The sequence below is a fragment of the Microtus oregoni genome, unplaced genomic scaffold, assembly GCF_018167655.1.
Source record: "Microtus oregoni isolate MIOR12 unplaced genomic scaffold, Mior012 000034F_ref0000314, whole genome shotgun sequence".
In the NCBI taxonomy this organism is placed as follows: domain Eukaryota; kingdom Metazoa; phylum Chordata; class Mammalia; order Rodentia; family Cricetidae; genus Microtus; species Microtus oregoni.
This window is the reverse complement of record NW_024543093.1, coordinates 10,634,958-10,648,766: the sequence shown is the minus strand read 5'-3', so window position 1 is coordinate 10,648,766 and position 13,809 is coordinate 10,634,958. Positions and strand designations below refer to the sequence as shown.

Below are 13,809 nucleotides of genomic sequence, written 5' to 3'. Positions count from 1 at the left end.
GTGGGCAGCTGAGCTGTAGCGCACCTTGCTCTAGAAGACAGTGTCATCAGGAAGCTGCAGGGAAATCTGTGCTCCCGCAGGCCTGATGAGGACGTGGGCTGCGGGCCTCAGCATTCAGCATGACCTAGATTGCTCAGTAGAGTTCACTCACACTTGGGGGCCAAACTTGTCATTTTGAAATTTCACAGAAAATGGTTTATGTTACTGGATTTAATTGAGCAGACCTAGGTCTAAGTGGTCTAATTAAAGATGCTCATTCCACCCGTTTTCCTCTGAACTGCATCCAGAAAGCGTCCTTTGTTCTGGCTTTAGTGTGAGGGTCATTTTTTGTTTGTTTTAATGATTGATGGTTTTGACATCTGAAGGCAGGCTTTCCCACCAGACCCACTTGTGAGGGGGTCACCCAAACTTTCCCCGAGCAGCCAGCGTGAATCAGGGAACCCAACCGAGCCATCAGACACAGTGTCTATTCTCCACACAGGCCCTGCCAGCACAGACAGCCATGTTTTCAGACTTCTCTCTCATCTCAAATACGTCCCATGCCTGGCTTGCCTCCCGCCCTGGGCACGGGTGGCCTGCCACAGAGCTGGCGGCCTTACTGCCAGCTGCAGGCACCAAAGCTGCCACAGAATCTGTCAGCAGCAGACGCCCGGAGCAGCGCCGTTAACACCTTCTGAGCTGTGGTGAGACAGCTCATCACTCCTCCCACGGCCAAGGTCATCCTGCTCTGGCTGAGCCTTCGTCAGTGGGCACCTTACCAAGTGGAGAATGCGCGCCTCCATGCAGCCGTGTCCTTGGTTTTGGCAGAAAAAAGTGTGTGGCCACAGCCCAGCTATAGGACAGCGTGCATCCTCTGCACCTCTGTGATGTGCAACATTGGGTGTAGACAGGCCAGGCTCATCCTCTGGTAGGTGACCTTGACACAGGAAGGATGGGTGTCCTAAAATCTCTCCCAGCTCTGGATCTCACAGCCATTTCCTACTTTCTAACTCGTTAGTTTTCAGAAGTTGTGTGTCTAACACGTTTGCACAGGGCCTGCTGCCTGCAGAGCCACTCTCACTGCTCTCATCCGTCCTCTTCCCTCGTGACATCATTGCAGAGCCTGCCCCACCCCCATGTGCTGCAGCCTTTAGCCAGGGCCTCCGCCTCAACATTGCTGTGGCCAGGGGCAAGCATCACCTGCAAGTCTCTGAGTCTTGGCTGCCAGGTGTCGTTAGGCATGCAGCAGTGGGTTGCCCAACCAAAAGCTGGAGATCCTCAGAGAAGGAAGTCCCTGCTTTGATGTCAGGCATTCGGCTGCTTGCATTTCTGAGATGCTCGGCTAGAAAACGACGGAACAAAAATGCTTTCCTTTGTTCTCCTGCACCGGTGATAGCGCCATCAACACGGGCACAAACGTCTGTCTGTGTCACCCCACCACTCCGGACTCGGTATAGGACACATCATGTTTCAAAAATGATTCCACAATGGATGTAATTTAAGTTAAAAGTTCAGTTTAATTTTTATTTTCATGAGTTAAAGGAGTGCAAGAAAGGTTTAAGTAAAGTGGATGCACGCATATGCGCTCTTCTGCCATCTAGTGGGCACAACCAGTATTGCCGCGGTAGCTGGGCCGCAGCGCTGGGGCCTGTGTGCTGGCTAACAGCCTTTTAATGATAAGAAATTTGGTTATATGTTCCAGTTCTGAGTATCCCACAATACGTTGTGCGGGACCCTTCCTTGCAAGACAAAGCCCTCTGTTTGTAAACACGACTGGGGTGGATCTGTGTGATGCTGCAGCCTCCCTTGGCCACTCCCTAGCTCCACATCCCCAGACCTCCCACACCCGTTGAGGCACACAGGCTGCCTCCTCCTTGCTCAGGTCACACTATGTGACACCTTCAGTGGGGAAAAGCCACTCATGCGGCTCAGCTGTCATTCCCCCAGTGTTATTGCTGACAGGTCAGGCTAGAATACTTTTGCCTGTGCATGGGCATCTGTATGTCTTTTCAAGGGGCGTGGTCAGAAGAGTAGATTGGGCACTCTCCGAGAAGCTGTTGTTGGCCTCGTGGCTTTAAAGAGACCTTCCAGGCTCCAGGGATTGAGTGAGTTCACCTGCTCGCAACCCACTGGAAAGTACCCTCCCTCTAGCCGTCACGCCCTAACCACTGAGGCTTGTTGACATCTGCACACATTTACCTCTGCCCTGCTTGCTGATCCCTTCTCTGCTGGGTCTACCCTGCCTTCCCAGGAGAGCAGTAAAATCCCTTTAAGACTGGACATGCACACCTTTAATCCAAACACTTGGGAGGCAGAGGCAGGGGGATCTTTGAGAATTCAAGACCAGTGTGGTCTGCATCACTACAGGCCATACAGAGATACGCAGTAGACAGACAGACAGACAGACAGACAGATAGATAGATAGATAGAAGATAGATAGATAGATGATAGATAGATAGATAGATAGATAGATAGATAGATAGATAGACAGACGACAGACAGATATATTCAGGTATATTTAGGCCTGTTTCTTTCCTGCCGCGCCATCCTCAGTAGCATGAACCCCTGACTCTAGGCATGTTTGGAAGGCAGTAATGTCAGTCAAAAAACCTAGGATTCCAGCAGGGTTGGTTACCCAGGCATACTGGCCTTCCGTGCTCCTACCCTGGCCCCGCCCACAGCTGTCTGTCAGATGCGTCAAGATCAAAACGGAGTACAGGTCATGACAGTGTGTGATCAGGTGCAGCCCCATGACTTGGAGCTGGTGACACTCAGCACAATCATGTGCTGCACTCAAATGTAAGGGTGCAGTAAGATTAGAGGGGGGACAATGGCACGGAGCTTAGGGGCCACGACTCTCCTGAGGGAAGTAAAACCGGTTGCTGCTCATGTGTGGAGCGGCCAGAGCCCAGGACAGTAGTCTGAAAGCAGGTCCCCCAGCCACACGAGGATGGCATGGTTTCCCAGCCATATCCCTGGCTTCCAGAATGTGCGGTGCCATCACAAGCACCGGACACAGATGCCCCTGCACACGAGCACACGTGCTCCTGCTGGCGCAGCTCTAAGTAAGGCAGCCTGGCCGCAGGCTGCATTGGTGTGGTGGGAGAGGAAGTCAAAGCACATGGGCTCTGGCTCCTTGTGAGCATCAGGCCTTGAATAAAATTAGTTTTAACGAGCTGTACTTGAAGGTACCAGACTGGAGAGTCTTCTTTTTTTTTCCCCCCTGCCAAACTGGAATTTTGTTCGTCGTCTGTCTTTTAACCTCCCAATTAGCAAGCTCAGTAACTGAAGTCCCAGTTTGGAGGAAACAAAGTTTAGAATACAGAATGAAATACCTTCCTGGATCTTAGTTAGGAGAAAATCAGCAGTGGTGACCCTGAGCTGGTGACTGTGAGCCGGAACCTAGAGGAAGTAAGTGTTCGGCACAGTTCACACCACAAAGCTTGCTCCAGTACTTGGCTACTGAGGATGTAAGAGGAGCTGACCTCTGAACCTTGTGAGAGGCAGCACCCGACTCTCCGAGACCAGGTCTCACACCTTTTACTACTGTAGGCCAAAAGTGGGAAATGGGCACTGTGTCGGTGGTTGCCTCAAGGAGAGCTGCAAGCAGGGTTGGCGTGTGACCACGATCAGGTGCACACAGCTAGACCACGCGAGACAAAGGCTGTGCAGATTGCAGACCCCAAGCTGCAGCATGTCGGGGCCTCTGTGCACTTGTCCCTATAGAGCAACGTGACTACACGTGCGTTATAGGAAGCAGCGACAGCCGTGTGCCCTCACTGTCATCACGAAGGCTATTGGCAGGCTCTTTGTTTCAAAACAGATATTTCACCTCGGTGTCTAGCACAGAAAATGTCTGAGACCTTTGAGAATGTGGCTTATATGTCTGGAGGATGGAATGTGCAGAACCACAAGTCCTTACAACAACTCTGCCAGAAAGAGCTAGGGACCCAACGTGGAGGCTCCTGGCTTCTGCGTAGGTGGGAGCAAGAAGCAGCCTGTGGACCTAACTCTAGGTCCAGAGCCTCTATGATGACAGCAGGGATGTGTGTCACACAGAACTCAGCCCATCACCTGATGAAGGAAGGGGTCCTGCGGCAGCCTGCCACCTCCACAGCTGTCTGTGTGCGCGCCCTCGGTCTGTAACGCTCAGGGAACAGCTGTACAGCGTCTCCAGCTCACAGCGTTCTCTTGGTCTCTTGCCACAGGACTACGTGCTGGCCGTCGACGCTTACCGCGCAGTGATCAAGTACTACCCGGAGCAGGAGCCGCAGCTGCTCAGTGGCATTGGCCGCATCCTCCTCCAGGTAACTGCTGACAGCCTGGCAGCTGAGCAGGGAGGCTGCGATCCAGCAGGGCTGCGGGGAAACTCTGTCCTCAGAGCTGACAGAGAAGGAGCAGTAAGGCAATGTTTCAGTTCAAATGAACATGACCTAAGTTAAGGCGTCCTTTGCAGCGATTCTGTTGTGTGATGTTCTGTCCAGTTGCAGCCAGGGATATCTGCCAAACTGCAGCTGCTCTGTTGAGGGAACACTCAAAACACTCAAGTGCACCTGGTTACAGTGGCTGCTGCAGTAATCCTGCAACCCTCGGCAAGGCTCTCTAGTGTTTGGCATGTCTTCCTGTTGGTTCCAGGGTCATGATCTCACACTGCAGGCTGCCCAGCATATGGACCCTGTGTGTCTGTCTCTTGAGAGCCTCTGAATGTGGGAGAGGCAGGTGGGTGAGGGACAGCTAATGGCAAGAGGAGAAAGAGCCAACCCACACAGGCGCATGGTCACAGGAGTGAAGTACTCTGCGCTCCTGACCTCACAGTTAGCCGCCACATCTGAACAGCAGCTCTGCCTCTTCCTGACACCGGGAGTCTAGAACTCCCAGGTACCACATCCTGCGTCCTGACTCCTTAGGAAGGCCCTCATGCCTGGACGACCCAGGACACAAGAGGGAACCCTGAAATTTGATAGTTTGGGGGTTGGGACAGCCCCAAGGATGTGTGTTCCTCGTGGACCACATCTCCACAGTGAGAGCCATGGAGCATCAGGAAGGGTAAACATTTCCAGATGAGACCGACTTCACTACTGAGCTGAGCTGATGAATGCCGAGTGAAAGGGAGGAGAATGGAAAAGGGAGCCCTTGCTCTATCTTGAATTCCAGCTGCAAATCAGAGGAGAGCCTTGGCTCACAGATGCTGAAAGCCCGGGCTGCCCTGGGGAGAAAAGAGGGGACATTTCCTCAGCAGATAAAAAAGGGCAAAACCTAGGGACAGTAGATTTGCTATGTAGCAGGGCTGGGTTGCTCAGCCCTGGGCACTGCTGCAGGCCAGTGTTCCATCTCGGGATCCAAGACAGAGGAGAGCCACAGTCCTCCAGACATGTTGCTCCAGGCAAGAGCTGCAATATCCCCCGGGCCAAGGCATCAGAGCCCAGGTAGGTTAGATCTTCAAGGCCAGGATTCCTGGGCACTGTTGACTTTGACCCGCAAACAGTGTGGTGCTGGCATCTGGTCTTGTGTGCCCATTCTCTTCCCCTTAGTGCACAGGAGTAACTGGCCAGTCTTCAGTGAGAAAGAGCCGCAGCCGACTGTTGTAAGGTGGCCGCCCAGAACCAAAATAACCACACAGAAACTGTATTATTTAAATCACTGCTTGGCCCATTAGCTCTAGCTTCTGATTGGCTAACTCTTTTATCTTAATTTAACCCATCTCCATTAATCTGTGTATCACCACAAAGTCGTGGCCTACCAGCAAAGTTTCTGCATCTTTCTCCCAGCACTCAGTTTAGTTTTCCCTGCCTACCTCTGCTCTGCTATAGGCTCAAGACGGTTTTTTTATTCATTAACCAATAAAAGCAACACATAGACAGAAGGACCTCCCACACCAACCAACTTGGGTTCTCATCAGCACAACATGGTCAGGCTTAAAATACCTGGTCATCCCACTGTGATGGGTGAGGAGAGCGAGCCCTTCTACAGCCATGTCTATCTGAGTGTGTAAAACCAAATGTGGACACACCCAAATGTTCTCAGAGGCCATTCCTGGCTCCTGAGTCTGGAAAAGTACACCAGAGAAATGGAGAATCAGACACCGCTCCAAACAAGGCAAGGCACTTTCCATTACAATGCTGAAGAGTTGGAATAGAAGCATTTTAGTAAACAAATGTGCAGAGGCCTGTGGGGAAAGCATCAGGAATGGACCACACCAACCACGATGGAGTAAATGACAGACAGCAGGCCCCTCAATAATCTCACGCAGGTGAACTTGGATATTGGTATGCACCTTCTCCATTGGCTCCACACTTACATTTAAATTTGTTTTTAAGGGTTCTCTAAAATGCTGTGTGACCTAATAGGCGAGCCATTATTTTATCACCCCCACAATTGCTGGACCACAGAGGAAGACAACTTTGACAAATATGAGTGCCTCAGAGGTGCATGCCCCTCCCCAGCCTCTCCGAGATCTCCTGGCCACAGGCCTTCTGTTGTAATTCTTGAGGCTATTTTATTCTGCAGAATGGCCTTCATTCTTTCAGAGATAGGCGTCGAGCCAGTCTGGCTGTGAGCACAGGGTCACCTCTGTAGACTGTGCCATTCATGTAACAGCTGGAAACCCAATTCAGGCATCCAGCGCAATAAAGGCCTTGTTTTTGATTTCGTTCCCAGATATGAGGGAACTCTTAGTGCCCTTGCGGGTCCTCACAGGCGTGACTGCCTCCTGCTCGCATTCCCTGCCAGCCCTGAGAGAGGCCAAGTGGCATCTGCATATCTGAAACTCTCAGGCCTGTGGATGTCACCGTCACACACAGCATCCTATAGACCATGTGTGCCTTCTGCTCAGAGAGCAGGTGGACAGTGGCTAGTGGGAGGGAATTGGCCACGAGAGGGATTTCACATTGAGGAAGCCCATTCGCCTGTGTCCGGGAGCATCTCAGACAGTCCAGAGGCAGAGCAGAGTCATCCAGTCTCTGGGTGTCTGCAGCATTTGTCCTTTGAAGTCACTTCTCTCTGGCTCACACTCCGCCCCTCCAGGTCTTTTCACCTGGGCCTTAGGAGGTCATCACTCATACCAGCAGGGTAGCTTTTGAACCACCATGGAGGTGCAGTAGCCAAAGGATGCCGCTGCGCTGCTATCCAGGGCAAGGGGATCCTCTGACCACGTGACTTGAACGCAGGAGACCCCATGACTATCAGAGTTGGCTGGAGAGCCAGGAAGGTGGCAGAACATGAGGGAGACTCCAGACTGCAGGGAGCCAGGGAGTGAATGCTGGGACACAGTGGGGAGGACCAGGAGAGGCCTCAACATGGCAGGGACGGCAGCAGCATAGCAGATGGGAACGTCCTGTTGGAACTGCAGCCACGAGGAGCAGGTGGGGAAGAGTGGTACACAGTGGCCCAAGGATGCCTGACGGATGGTGGCCGTACACCCTGACATGTCCTAGACATCGTATCTGTGTTGTGTTCTTGCAGCTCACTAACCGGCAGTCAGACATCCAGAAAACTGCTTAGAAAGGAATGGCCTCCAGCTTGAAAAGCTGTCAACCCCACCCCAGGAAATGCAAAAACTTTTTTTGTTTTTTGAGCTGTTGAGTGGCTAGAAATGATTATAAGGACAAATAGCAAATGGGGTGTCTATTGAAGACCGTCAGTGGGAAGGCCGGAGTGTCTTAACCAGAGCTGCCCCTCCTCCCCAGCTCAGCGGGTGCCAAGAGCCCAGGCTAGAGAGGGCCCCTTCCACTTGCCCCGCCCCAGGCCTCGGGCCACTGTGGATATAATACTCACTAACTGTCCCTTACGCCCTCCTGCAGGGTGGAGCAGAGCTTCCCCAGGGTAGGACCTCAGGCTCTCCCTGCCAAGCTGCCCTGCCCAGTATACTCTAGAGTCACTCTGGAGAGACTTACCTGGGCCTCACTCTAGCCCAGAAACAGGCCTGCGGGTAGGTAGCTGACAATCTGCTCCCCAAGGCATGACTCCCTGCATAAGACAGAGGTCAACCCAAGTGTGTTCTCAAACAGAGATAAGGTGCTGTCAAAAGGGAGAGCCACCAGGCTGAGACACCTCAAACAAGCCCTCTAGTACATATGCTGGACTTCACCAGAATCGAGAATTCATGTAGCTCTCACTCAGGTCTCCTCCAGGCATTAAGAGACAAACAGAATGTTGAATATAATAAGGTACAGTGTGGTCAAAAGATGATATTGTGTGGGACTTTTGGAGTGTCCTTCAGGTAGACTGTGAACACATGGGACATGTGTCTGCCCCTTACCAGTGTGTGCAGCAAAACCCTTTCTTTTCTTCCGCTTGTCCAAGCTGAGTGGAGCATTGCTTTCCCTTCTTATATTTTTCTAAAATTTTTAGTTTTTCAAGACAGGGTTTCTCTGTAGCTTTGGAGCCTGTCCTGGACCAGGCTGGCCTCAAACTCACAGAGATCCACCTGCCTATGCCTCCTGAGTGCTGGGATTAAATGCGTGCGCCATCACCACCCGGTGATTTCCCTTCCTACTCTTAAGGCAAACGAAGGGCATGGACGATGCCTGGACATCTCAGCTCTGTATCTTGACACTCCCCCATCACTGGTGGAGAACCAGGGCCAGGCCTCCCAGTGCCCGCGAGTATGAATTCCTCTCGTCTCCCTGGTGTCTATCCTGAGGGGCCCTGCCTTGTTTGAGGGGCTAATGATTTCCTTACAAGGTATATGTGTGGGTTTGCTCCTTTATATTTATAATAGTATCAAAGTATTAGTCTCTGTTATTTAGTTAAAATATTACTTTGAAATTGGAAAATTGTTGGTATCTACTCTGTCACCAGGCAGAAATATCCCAGTTGACCTGGGCATCTTGTGTTATTCCAAGAGTTTGTTTTTACATAATGCTATGCCGAAATTTATTCTTGGGGACTCAGCTGCTAAGTTGGAAGACTGGAGACAGGTGTTCACATTAACATAATTCCCTGATGGGGACAAGAAGCACCAGACACTTTGAGTTGCTTTGGTTTTTTTACTGAACACCAAACTGAGACTCTGTCTTAAATGTCCCCTGCTCACTGGGTGGGCTCTGAGGTCCCCTGGGTGACACACGGGGACTTCCCAGTCTGACACAATCCTGGGGAACAAATGTGACTTTACATTTATACGTCTTTGAACTTGTCGGCTAAACTGACTGCGGAACTTTGTCCAAGCAGATTGGAGACATAAAAACAGCTGAAAAGTATTTTCAAGACGTTGAGAAAGTGACGCAGAAGTTGGATGGACTGCAGGGTAAAATAATGGTTTTAATGAACAGGTAAATATCTTTCAATGATTTATCGAGTCTGTGTGTGCTGAGCTCAGGGGACCACTGTGGAGAGTTGGCTCTGACACCTGTGAGCTCCGGGGACTGGACTCAGGGTTTGAAGGACAGCTGGTGATTTAACCTTAACCTGCTGAGTCATCTCATTGGCCCACAGTTTGGAGTGTCTTTCTCCCACCTGTCCCTGTCCTCAGTACTGAGACCCAGGAGCCTCAGGCTTCTAGAATCACAGCCCTGCTCCTTAGTCCTAAGAACCAATCTGAAGGGACCCTGCTCTACAGAGCCCACTTGTTTTCAGTAGAGACTCCCCCGTGTGTGATGCCCGCCATCGGGCTCCTGCCAGCCCGGTCTCAGATTGGCTTTCAGGAGTCATGTGTCAGAAGATGATGAGTGCAGTCATCAGGGCAGACCTGCCCACTCTTCTAACCAGGTCCAGAAAGTGGACGTGGAGCAGGGCTCAGTTTGTACGACAGGAAGTGACCGTGGTTGGAGCTTTAGTGTCTGGACTGGAACCTGGGCGGCTGACTTGCTAGTGAGTCTGATGTTTCAGTCAGCGGTAAAGCCACTGCCTCCACCTGAGAGCACACGACTCACTCTGGCGTGTGTGCCCCTTCCTCCCATGGGACCTGTGAACCTGGCCCTGGCTGGAGAGAGCCCTTGGCTGCCTGTGCTCACCGCTTTACCTGTGTGTGAATTACAGAGCCTTTCTGTGCCTCGGCCAGAATAACTTCGCAGAAGCTCACAAGTTCTTCACAGAGATCTTGAAGATGGACCCCACAAATGCAGTGGTAAGTCTTGGTACCCCACAGGCTCCTCTACCTTTTGCAGACCAGCAAACCCAGATTTCTGCTCTGAGCTAGCCTGGCCTCCGATAGCTAGAGAGGTCCATAAAGGGGCTGGTGAGACATGGGGACCAGGGAGCAGCAACAGCAGGCAGGGTCACCCTAAGCACATGTCCTTTCCTGCAGGCCAACAACAATGCTGCTGTGTGTCTGCTTTACCTGGGCAAGCTCAAGGACTCCCTGCGGCAGCTGGAGGCCATGGTGCAGCAGGACCCCAAGCACTACCTGCATGAGAGTGTGCTCTTCAACCTGACCACCATGTACGAGCTGGAGTCCTCAAGGAGCATGCAGAAGAAGCAGAGCCTGCTCGAGGCCGTCGCCAGCAAAGAAGGGGACAGCTTCAACACACAGTGCCTCAAGCTGGCCTAGTTCCCAACCAGGTCTCTGTACCCAGCAGACACTCGAGCAGATGGATCAGTAAACGCATGTGACGGGTGGGTAGGAGCCTGCCTTAAGCTGGGGCTCCTCACACACCTACTGTCCTGCCTACTGTGCAGTTCCTACAGCACTGCCTGTTGGCGAAGGTGGACTCTGTGATGGCATTTCAGGGGCAGGAAACACAAGACACTTTGGGTCCCTTTGGTTTATTCCTGGAAGTTAACCTGTTCATGTATCACTTCTGAATACTCACAGAATGTATATATTACATATGTACAGATGTATATTAGTGCCTGTTCTCACTGTAGGCCTAAATGATTACAGTTGTCTTCCACACATCCCTTTGCTCACTTCTGGCCTGACAAGCCACCCTGGATGGCCTGGGATGGGTTGCGAGCCATCAGCACACTCAGAACACAGCGGAGACAAGAACCATATCGGGCCAGGCGTAGCATCTATGCATCCCTGTGTGCCTGGAAGTCAGGACGTGTGCTTAACGCTTGTCTACTTTTTCCACTTTGAGAAATGTAAAGCACCTGGAAACAGCTTTGGGTACCCAGCTTTCCCCATCCATGGGGAAACAGTCGCTTTAAAAGCGGGGTACACAACCTTGGGGTGCAGCAGAGCACAACTCCGGCCTTGGGTGCTGAGGGCCTAGGTTCCAGCTCACCTCCATAAACAATGTCTGTGGGACAAAGCAAAGCCCCATGTGTGTTCACTGTTGTAATAAAGTGAGAAGAGAAAGCTCTTGTGTGGCTTCCTGGGGAGACATGGGCAGGCACCGCAAGTGACAGGGATGACAGACAGACTGTCCTACCCGAGGCTAACTTAGAGAAGCAATGAATTCGGGAGGGAAGGTGGGTCACTCATAGGAGCATGGACACCCAGAGGTACTGAAGAGGATGCCTACCCATCCTTGGTGATGACTCTGAAAAGCTGTGTCTCTGCAGTCCCTGTAGAACTCAGAGGCAGCTCAGCAGGCCAGCCTCCTTCCCCAGCTGTCGCTCCTACTATGTAACCTTGAGGAGGGGCCAGTGAACACAGTAAGTTATGGAGGCCTTGTGTTCCTCCAGGAGGTATAGTCCAGCCCTTTCCCAGCTCACCTTCTCCCACACCCCTTCCCAGATCACCTTCTCCCACACCCCTTCCCAGCTCACCTCCCACACCCCTTCACAGCTCACCTTCTCCCACACCCCTTCACAGCTCACCTCCCACACCCCTTCACAGCTCACCTCCCACACCCCTTCCCAGCTCACCTCCCACACCCCTTCCCAGCTCACCTCCCACACCCCTTCCCAGCTCACCTCCCACACCCCTTCCCAGCTCACCTCCCACACCCCTTCCCAGCTCACCTCCCACACCCCTTCCCAGCTCACTTTCTCCTACACCCCTTCCCAGCTCACCTTCTCCCACACCCCCTTCCCAACTCACCTTCTCCCACACCTCTTCCCAGATCACCTTCTCCCACATCCCCTTCCCAGCTCACCTTCTCCCACACTCCTTCCCAGCTCACCTTCTCCCACACCCCTTCCCAGCTCACCTTCTCCCACACTCCTTCCCAGCTCACCTTCTCCCACACCCCCTTCCCAGTTTACCTTCTCCCACACCTCTTCCCAGCTTACCTTCTCCTACACCCCTTCCCAGCTTACCTTCTCCCACACAGTATTTTGCTATGTAGGTAAAACCTGGCAGACATGGAAATCTGGATCCTCCCACCTCAGCCTCCGGAGTGCTGGGATTACAGGCATAAACTACCACACCCAACATGGACCACATCTTAACTGGTCTTGTCCTCACCCACAGCCGTCTCTGCCCCTGAGATCCCCAGGTTCCACCTTGGAGGCAGTCCCAAGCCTCTGCCGCAGCATAGCAAATTGTAACATGGAGGGTCAGGCCTGCTTGTTTGGGTTTCTGTCCCACCCAGTACCCCACAACTGTTTAGCCCTAAAGAAAATCACACAGAGATCTAAGTTATAAGCTGATTGGCCCATTAGCTCTAGCCTCTCACTGGCTAAATCTCACATCTTGATTAACCCATTTTTCTGATCTATGTTAGACATGTGGCTCAGTACTTTTTTCATTGAGGCAGATCACATCCTGCTGCTTCAGTGGTGTGGGCAGGAGTGGGAGGAATCAACTTCCTCCTTCCCAGAATTCTCCTGTTCTCATTACATCATTTCTACTTACTGTCTGGTTTTCCCGCCTATATTTCCTGCCTGGCCAATCAGCATTTATTTATAACATGATTGACAGAATACAGACAATTCTCCCACACCAGCAAATTATAAGGCCCATACAGTTGGCTTCCACCCAGGCCTATTCCCCCCCTACTGTCCCAGCAACATGGGCCTTTAGCCCTGGTCCTTCCCCAGGGCCTTTGTCTGCTGCTTCCTAGGACTGGAAAACTCATCCTCCATTGTTAGGACGAGTCTCCACAGTCCATGCATTGAAGTCCTTGTTGCCCAGTGCTAATAAAAATTAAATAAGACCCTGTATAAAGCTGGGGCCTAGTCCAGGAGGAATGAAGTGCTCACATACAGTAGAAGACAGTTGGAAGGTGACTCCAGGAAGCCCACCCCTGTGACATGGATGCTGACTGCTGTCTCAGGCGCCAGCCCAATCCTGTGACATGGATGCTGACGGCTGTCTCAGGCGCCAGCCCAATCCTGTGACATGGATGCTGACGGCTGTCTCAGGCGCCAGCCCAATCCTGTGACACGGATGCTGACGGCTGTCTCAGGCGCCATCCCAACCCTGTGACATGGATGCTGACGGCTGTCTCAGATGCCAGCCTCCAGTGTTGTGTTATTTATGTCTCTTGGTCTGTGGGGTTTCTTTAGACACCCCAAGACGCCCTGAACCTGAAGTCCAGTCACATCACTTCCAGTTACAGCCGCACATAATCCACTGAGCTCCTAGGAGAAGCGAGGCTGCACCCACTCACCTGTGCTCCTGGCTCTGCTCTTTCCAGGACTTGTACTGTTGCCCATCCTGTTCCCTGTCTGGCACCTGGAAGGAAGGACCTTACCATCCCCAGCCCTGGAAGCTCCTGAGTGTCCAACGCAGGCACCAACAAGCCTGCCGTGCCTCCCCTTAGCCAGTTCACGGTAAAGCCGTGTCTCCCCTTAGCCAGTGCACAATAGTTTATGGAGTGAGGAGCAGACACAGCCACTAGTGTCCCTGTCCTAGATGAAGTCACTATGTCCCTGCTCTGAGGAAGGGGGAGGGGCGGTAGGACAGGCCTCTGGAAACATCTCTGTCCCCAGCCCTGTGTCCTTGGACAATGACACTTCTTTGTTCTGCTGGAGAAGCAATAATCAATTATGCCAGGA

The 13,809-nt window shown here is 52.2% G+C and overlaps 1 protein-coding gene across 1 annotated transcript in view; it reads left to right on the top strand.

The window, feature by feature from the left end:
* Positions 1-11,213, top strand: part of Trappc12 (trafficking protein particle complex subunit 12) — a 69,535-nt gene extending 58,322 nt beyond the window's left edge. The window contains exons 9-12 of the mRNA XM_041630452.1: positions 4,188-4,286; positions 9,151-9,251; positions 9,958-10,045; positions 10,226-11,213. Coding sequence (XP_041486386.1) covers positions 4,188-4,286; positions 9,151-9,251; positions 9,958-10,045; positions 10,226-10,468 — 531 coding nt within the window. The 3' untranslated portion in view covers positions 10,469-11,213. The remainder of the gene's footprint in view (positions 1-4,187; positions 4,287-9,150; positions 9,252-9,957; positions 10,046-10,225) is intronic.
* Positions 11,214-13,809: the final 2,596 nt, after the last annotated feature.